Genomic DNA, 8,587 nt, shown 5'->3' on the forward strand with positions numbered 1-8,587 from the left:
TTTCAAAGGATCCCCTCATGAAAAATAAAGACACTTTTTCAACAATTGGCTTTGCTTCAACATGTAGATGAAGCAGGGCTCTTCTTAAATTAGAAAACCTTAGGTCTATGATCACTTTAAAGAACATTTCTTCAGTGTTTTAAAAACAAAATATTGGAATATTGGCTGCAAAGTGTTTCAGGATACAGCAAAATTTCTGCAGGGAATCAATGCTCATTCATCTTCAAAAGATTTGAGAGTGTGGCACAAACTGCCTGGTACACGTGCTTATCATTGTGTAGCAGCAAGAACTGGGAACAGAACACTGGTATTCACTGAAACAGACTGAAAATGTCAAAATGCATAACTGCTCAGTTAAAATCTTCAAACAAATCTATTTTAATAGTTTCACTTTATTTTTTGGAATTTTAAGCAACAGAACAGATCAAGTCTGACAGTTTTGCAGCATTGTGATAAGCAGTGCAGGAAGAAGTTGCTTTTTTTTTCACTTAAAAGTGGTAAGAAATAGTTCCTTCCTGTACACAGGAGATTCAGTGGCATCATCTGGCCCTCATCATTTGGGAAAGACTTCACTTGGAATGGGCTGGCCATTGAGAACAGCCAGGATGTTTGCTATTGCTTCTTCTGCCATCATACGAATGGCTTGGACTGTTGCGGTTCCAATGTGCGGGGTTATGATGACGTTATTTAGGTTTAATAAAGGATGATCTCTGGAAGAAACAGAAAGAATAGAATGTATTACATAGTAAACTTATTCTGCTGCTATTCCATGCTAGTTGTGAAGAACTAAACCTCAGGAAACATCAATGGCACCTTCAGACAAAAGCACAGAATGAGCACAAAGCTGTGGGACACTTGCTTACACATTTCTTCTTCCTCTCCATCCATCTCACTCATTGCCTGGCCCACGAGTCAGGCTGGCAAAGAACTGACAGAGGTGGGAAAGGGGAGTAACTTGTTTATTTATGATTGTGCAAGACAGGCTGTGAGGTTTTGCCCTTACACAACGAGTCTCCCGTGATCAAAATTATGAGCACACTTTGAACACAGTTTAAAATATTTCAGATTAACAGAATGGGAAAGTAGTTTCTTTACCTTGGCAGAGGCTCAGGGTATGTCACGTCCAGAGCTGCAGCCCTAATAACCTTATTCTGGAGAGCTTCTACCAATGCATCTTGATCAATAACTGCACCTGCATTGAAATTAAATCTTAATATCCTGAGGAGTTAATGAACATATTTTTACCTATGAGGGAGAAAAGGTCTCCAGGGTGAAGTGAGAAAACCTAGAGGATCTTCATCTTGTTAGAAAATAGAATGCCTTTTTAATAATCATTAACCAAACAAACCAAAGATTTTACTTATTAATCTTTAATTACATGATGATCATGATCACTGCATAAGGTTTTTTTCTGAGATGACACCAGTTTCAGTCTTTTCCTCATTTTGACACTTCCTGTATTATTATAGACAAATCATTTAATCTCTGCAGACTTTCCACTCTTTTATCTCTGCTTTGTTTACTGAAACAATAATCTCTCTCATATGCTTGTTCAGTGCCAACAGATCTGTCATCCCATGTGAGGCTTCCTTTCTACACTGCTGTTCCAAAGGTTACTTAATGTTTTCCCTTGTACCCCATTCTCCTTTGCTGATGATAAACCTTTCAGTTATTTCCACGAAAACCTGCTGTCTCTAGAATTAGGCTAAAGAGGACCGACCATCTGCTGAACATCCTTAATTTCCATGGACTTTTGAAGACATAGCATATGATCCACATAAGTCACCCATTTGCAGACTGCCAGCTACTTCATGACTCAAACAACAGAGGGATATCACAGACTGAGGTTGGAGAGGGGAACGTCAACACAATCAGACAAAACACAACCTTAAGTGTGGAGCCAAAAACAGTGATTTTAGATCCTCCTACCTCGGCTGATGTTTATAAGAGTGGCTGTAGGTTTCATCAGCCTCAGCTCCTTTTTCCCAATCAGTTTGTGAGTCTCAGGAGTCAGGTTCACAACCAACATAACAAAGTCAGATTGCTGCAGCAAGTCTTCCATCTTTGCACAGTAGTGGGCACCAACAGCCTCTTCCTCCTCCTTTCTTCTGAAGGAAAAATGCATACATTCCCAAACTGACACCATTTCTAACTGAGTTTAACAATCAATCAGCCCTAGGAGAGTTCCAAAAAGCACAGAAACTGCGAGGTTTGAGACAAGCATAAAGGATAAGTCACTGATGGGCACAGATGGTGGAATGGATGCAGAAAGGATGTGGGCTAGAGGGAGCAAGAGGCTACAGGAGTGGTGGGACACTGGACGAGTGATCCATGTGTGAGAGCAAAGCACACAGGCAATATGAGGTTAGGAGGCTGGAGATGCAGTCAGGCCCTGCTCTTCTCTCCGGAGTCTATGCCAATTCCTGTGGAGCCCTTCCTTGCCTGACATGCCAGTTAGGACTTGTGGTTGAAAAGAAATGAAGTGTGAAAGAAAGGGAACTACAAACGCATGAGAAATTAAGACCTTTGACATTGGTGCCAGTGCAATGAGTGATCTGGCTAGGCTGAGGAAACTGGCTGGGAGGAACAGAGTTGCTGCCAGAAGCCTGAAGGAGTCTGACAGGACAGGGGACACCACAAGGGCACAAGGCCTGGTTTGCTTGGACAACATCTCCTGAATGCTAACACAGCCCTTGTTTCAAACTGGTAGTGGCTAACCAGGGCAGGGCAACTGCAGGGGGAACTGCTTCCTGAGGGGAGCAGGAAGGAGCCAAAGTGAGGGAGTGGTGGCCCACTGGTGCTTCTCACACTCCTTACAACTGCCACAAGTGCAAAGGAAGGCTGGGGACAGAGCAGAGCTGTGGCTTCATCACTGCGCCCCGAACAATTAAATGCAGAAACCAGATGTCCTTACCTCCGGTTTCTGTTATGGTACAGGATCTTCATGTTGAAGGCTCTGGCTCTCTGAGCCACTTTGTATCCAATGCTGCCCATCCCAATGATCCCAAGTGTTGCTCTGGTTACTTCTACTCCCAGCCAGTCAACAGCAAAATACTTTGTGTCTGGAGACACAGCAACCTGGCAGCCTGCGTGTAAATACATGTTGAATGGGTACAAATCAGCCATAAACGTAGGCCTGGGGGAAAGAAAAGGTTTATCACCATCACAGCAATGGGGCTCTGGAGCACCCCTTACAAAACACCTTTGTTGATTTTGACCAGTTTATATAAAGGGCCTGGATGGGGCCAATTCCTGCACACAGACCCAAAGCCAGTAACACAGCGGGATCCTGGCTGGGTACTGAGCTGGAAGGAATGACTCCTTGGGGAATTAACTCTTCCACAGCTGGTGTGTTTTCTTGGAAGTTCAAAAATAGCTTCTTTGAAACCACCCTGCAAGCATTGACTTCACCTTTGCTTTTTACCTGGGGTAAATCTCTCCATTTGTCTCCTGGATCACAAACCAAAGCAGCCTCACTGCTTGAGTAGGGATGAAGCTTTCAAATTCCAGCTCAGCCAAGAATCTCTGTGAGCTGTTACACAAAGAACTTGAGGTTCAAAAAGATGCAATAGTGAGAAAACATCACAGGGAAAGAGATGTTATTCCATGTTCAGGGGTGGAGCAGCAGTGACAAGAAGACCATGAGTCCCTGAAGACAGAAGTGGCTTCTTGTGAAAGTCTCTACTGACACCTTCCTTCCCCAGAAAGGCATTGTGTAGCAAGGAAGAGGGGAAGGAATCTGCTTTTAGGGACACAAACTAATGCTGGTGGTACAACGTATAACAGCTTTGTCAAAAGGATTATCATCTATTTCCAAAATAATGCTGATGCTCTTCAGGAAATACAACCTGTTGGTTTAGACAAACTCATCACAGAGGCAGGAAGAATTTATACTAATTACTGCTCTGGAGTTGGAGATGTGGCCACTAATGCTTTGGATCTTCCTGTACCTCTTAATGCTTCTTTGGAGGGGAAATAGAAAGTGGTGACATTTGGTTTGGATGAACTCTGTATTCAGTTTTTACAGCTATAAACAACCCACCCAGTGAACAGCCAGAGAAGAATTAAGCCCCAGACAGTATTCCTAACAGGATATCAGAAGACTTTCAAGTGCATAATTTAGACAAAAGCCTTACTCTTGTAACTGTTGGCCTAAAAAGAAGTGAGACATAGATGTCTCTGAAAGTTAAGGCCTCTGAAATTTCTTCCCTGTAAAAGCATCCCAAATATTGATTCAGAAAGATCATCTTTATCACAGCAAAAGTGAGGTATGCCAAAGAAGTAACTAGGACCAAGAAAATTTAAAACATTACCTTCCACTAGTCTTCTGGCTGAGGCCAGCATCAAGGCCATTCCTATGTCTGCTGTTGGGTCTGCCACGGCGTGTGGGGTGTTGGTCACTTTTACTCCAAAGCTCGAGATCATTTTCAAGTCTAAGTGATCTACTCCAACCCCAGAGTTTCCAATTACCTTTAAATTAGGCAGGCTTTCTAGGAGCTCACGGTCAATAGTTGGCCTGCACTCAAACACAAAAACGGATTGGATTTTTTTGCTCATTTCTTCTCTGTTTCCAAGAAATTCCTTCATGGTGATAAGGTGAAAGTGTTTCTTCAAAAGTGCTGCAAGGTCTTCTAGCACACCATGAGTTCCTCCTATATCCAGAATCAAAACACCTGGCAACTCTTCTTCTGCCATGACCTGCAACAGAGGAATAGAAGCAATACTCCTTTGTTTAGGAGAACACCCTGAAAGAAGCAATGATATTCCTTTAAAATTATTTAAATTCACAGATCAGGAAACTGATGGAACTCACTCAATAGTGATTTTAATCCACAGTCACTTGGTACTAGTGTGGTATGTCAGATAACTTCCAAGTACTTTTACCAAGTGCTGAAGACTTTAACATCAAGGAATATCCACTCTAACATCCGAGAGTGTAGGACATCCAGTCCTACAAGCTGTTCTTCTCCAAGAGTTTCATTTTAGTCCTGAATCAAATTGATTTCATACAAAAACTAGTAGCTTTTCTGGTAGCTTACTCACCAATGCCTTTCTATAAGCAGTGCTATGAAACAGAGGCTGCTAGAAATTTACTCAAAGTTTTTTGCCTGTTGGTTATGGTTGGTGAAGCCACAGGCAATGCAGGGTTGCACTGAGGCCCAGATGGGTCTGACTCTCTGCCAGGGCTGGTTTAGCTCTAACAAATTTGCACGAATGAAGGACCACTCTTGGATAGCTGTTAGACTGCTTGCCTTCAGTGTTTTAAATATTCAGATCTGTACCTGAACTTACCTCATGCAAAATTTAGCACACCCATGCCTATATGCTGAACCAGTGAGGAAGAGCACTAGGGGTGATACCACTGATAACATAGTCCTTCATGCTAGAACTTTCCTCTGCCCTGAGTTTTGAGCCTCTACAACAATCCTACAAATGCACTCTGCAATAAGATGGGGGCCCCACACACAATCAAAAACCTAATCAGAGATCCTATTGGCAAAAATGGCAGTTGAAGATTTCCTGCATAGGAATTAGGCACAATAGCTGTGCCTAACTTCCTACAATTCTTTTTGCTGTGTTCTACTGACTTTCGGTCTCCATCCCATTCTATGTCCTAGACTTGCATTAAGGAAACCTGATGTTGTGCTACCTGAATCAGAACAATTTTCCACGGCAGTATGCTGATTTATTCTGGGCACATAGTGCTGGCCAGCTGCGTCCTGCTGCTTCACTCCTCTCACAAAAGCCTTTTGTGAGCAATCAGAACTCAAAACTGTGACAAAAAGGTGTCAGTGTAGATTGGATGTTTTTGTCAACTATATTTACCCTTGCCCTGAGCAAACTCAGACTCATCCCAACCATGTCTATTAAATGGTTACAATCTCAGCACCAGTTTTATCCTCGCCTTGATGTGCATTTCTGCTTCATTTTCAGTCTGCTGCTGTGGGCTTGAAGGGGCCTCCATGCTAGGACAGGTCTGCACTTCACCACAATGTCTCTGATAATACTATCTGGTTCTCAACAGCAGCAAACAAAGCAATGAGATGAAGAGCATAACCAAATTGCAAGGGAAGATCATGTTTTTATATATATCTCATCTTTTTTTTGCCAGCTGAAGTTGTCAGCCCCATGTGGTTGTCGAAACTGTGCAAATTTTCCCAGGTGTAGTCTGCATTTCTTAAGAGTATCACACAACATTACTAGGATAAACTAGATTTGTGTTCCAGAATGAATGATGCATAAAATAAGAGAGAAGCTGATGTCATATTGTGATGGTGTTGTCCAGCTTCATTAATGATCAGAACCTGGTAATCCTGGATGGCAGCTAAACCTTATGTTGTTAAGCAGAGAAAACTGGGCACGAGACATGATCAGGTGACTGGCAGATGCCAGTGAGGCAGCACTGTATGACTCCATTTGCTTTCATCACCACCTCCTACCCCATTACAATACACCACACATGATGGCCAGAGCCAGACTTGCTTTCATTTTGGAAGCACTTCCCACACTTCACAAGCAGAAAGGTGACCCATGAGGAAGCCTCTAGCTATTAACAAACCAGCTGGTGCACTAGAAACAGCCTGGTGGCATGTTGATGGATCTTTTCATGAGTGTGGGCATGCTGAGCCTGCCACCATTCCAGCTGTGCTTGATGCATACGTGACCCTTCATTGCCTGAAGCGCTGGTCCAACAACTGGTGCTCTGCTTGTCCCAGGTACAATCCTAAAAAGCCACACTGATAGCAGGAAACTGAAAACACTTAAAGGAACCTCATAGAAGGAAGGGGGCTCTCCAGATACCAACCTTGGTCCCAGCACTTATTGTTCGTCTTCCAGCACTACGTGGGCACGTCCTGTACCTCTGTTTGTAAATCACACTTCTGTGACAGAGATGTCCATGAGAAGCAATAACTGGATGAATAAGTTTGTAGGCCAAATTTGACTGGCGAGACATCAAGGGAATCAGTTTACTCAGTGCTTTGCTCCTGAACATAACTATTCAGGTATCAGATGTCTTGTCCAGTGTGTTAAATGTAACACCTGTCAAGGATATGACAATTTTGGTTTTGGACTAGTATCACCTGCAGTATCACTGAGTTACTTTTTTTTTTAAGTTGTCTCTTCTTTTGTATTACATAAGACTATATGCTTCCATATAGGTAAACAGACATAATCATACATAAATTGTTGATATAAGGTTCTGACTAAGTTCTGGTCCTTGCACTGTAGAGAAAACTCTGAAAATATGACTTAGATTGAGACAACGGGGCAAATAAGAAGGAGTAAGTTTAAGTATTAACTTCGATGCTAATTGAAGCTGGCCTTATTTCATCTGTGGAGCTTGACTCACTCCTTACTCGCGGATTTGTCGGCTGGCACTGCTGTATGGGCTTGGATTTAACCAAATCATAGCAAAATAAACCTACATAATTTTTCCTAGCTCGGTTTTCAATTAAAATTAACATCCCGTGTTATCCAGGATCAATTCCTCCCACTAACCTCTCTACAGAAGCAGACTAGTTACCCGCACAACCAGAGCACTGACCAGGGCTGGTTTCTTTCTGGCGATGTGCCTCTCACAGCTGGATCCCGCGGAGCTGGAAGGGCCGGGAGCTCCCGGCTGCAGCTCGGGGCCGGGCACACACTGGGCCTCCCGTCCCGTCCCGCCCCGCCGGCTTGGCTTAACCCTGCCCTGCCCGGGAACCACCGCCAGGGAATCGCCGCCCCGCTGCCCCTGGCTTGTCCGCATCCAGAGCGGGCTGGCTGTGCTCTCCCCTCCCATTCCTGCTCCTTCTCCTTCTCCCGCATCCACACCGGGCTGGCTGTGCTCTCCCCTCCCATTCCTGCTCCTTCTCCCGCCGCCACACCGGGCTGCCTCTGCTCCCCTGAAGCATTGTTTTAGAAGAATTAAAGACTGTAGTCAAAATAGATAGTGCTGAGATAATGTAGCTAGGACTTCCCTTTTTGTTAACAGAAGGCAGACTGAAGGAACTGATAAATCATGGAAGGAACTGATAAATCAGGGAAGCTCTCAAACTAGGCTTTTGCATCCTGAATAATCAATAGACCCCATGAATACAATACAATCATAAATCAAACAGTCCTGGAAAAAACAGGATTTAGCTGTCACGAACACTAAAGGTTAAAAAGTCAAGGGAGGAAGACCCATCTTCATCATTTTGGGACCCCACCCTCTAAAAAAGACCACCGACCCATTTTAAAGAACAAACTACGCATCTTAATGGCTTTTTGGGCTAATTACCATACGAAGCGGGGAATGGGATGTATCAGAGTTATGAATATGCATTTGTGTTTTGTGTATTCAATACTCCTGTACATAAAAGCCCCTGTGATCATCTGTGGATTGAGGTGTGTATTTGGGAGCGATCCTGCACGCTGCCCAGCGTCGTAATAAACATACACTTTCTAACTTTAAACTGTAGAGAGTCTTTGTCCGTCATAGTTGGATATTGGTATTAGATCAATATCCATAGTTCTTTAATAAATCACCCACCCTCCCATTCCTGCTCCTTCTCCCGCATGTCCTGAACAGGCGACAAAGCAAAACGAGGCCTTGGATAGTTTC

At 43.6% G+C, this 8,587-nt stretch overlaps 1 protein-coding gene across 5 annotated transcripts; it reads right to left on the reverse strand.

The window, feature by feature from the left end:
* Positions 1–374: 374 nt before the first annotated feature.
* Positions 375–7,798, reverse strand: LOC310918945 (putative 2-ketogluconate reductase). 5 transcript variants are annotated; one of them, XM_083877987.1, is made up of 7 exons: positions 7,547–7,659; positions 6,806–7,041; positions 4,314–4,698; positions 2,915–3,086; positions 1,930–2,108; positions 1,096–1,192; positions 375–710 (listed from the first exon to the last, which is right to left on the reverse strand). In XM_083877987.1, the coding sequence occupies exons 2-7, from the start codon at positions 6,992–6,994 to the stop codon at positions 554–556; spliced, it is 1,179 nt and encodes a 392-aa protein (XP_083734113.1). In that variant the 5' UTR covers positions 6,995–7,041; positions 7,547–7,659; the 3' UTR covers positions 375–553. The 5 variants fall into 5 exon arrangements, with proteins under 5 accessions (XP_083734113.1, XP_083734115.1, XP_083734114.1 ...); XM_083877989.1 differs by having other exon boundaries at positions 6,806–6,881; positions 7,547–7,654; XM_083877988.1 differs by having other exon boundaries at positions 7,501–7,596.
* Between the last annotated feature and the right edge of the window lie 789 nt (positions 7,799–8,587).

Source organism: Zosterops lateralis, assembly GCF_965231275.1.
Source record: "Zosterops lateralis genome assembly, chromosome: 1".
Classification (NCBI taxonomy): domain Eukaryota; kingdom Metazoa; phylum Chordata; class Aves; order Passeriformes; family Zosteropidae; genus Zosterops; species Zosterops lateralis.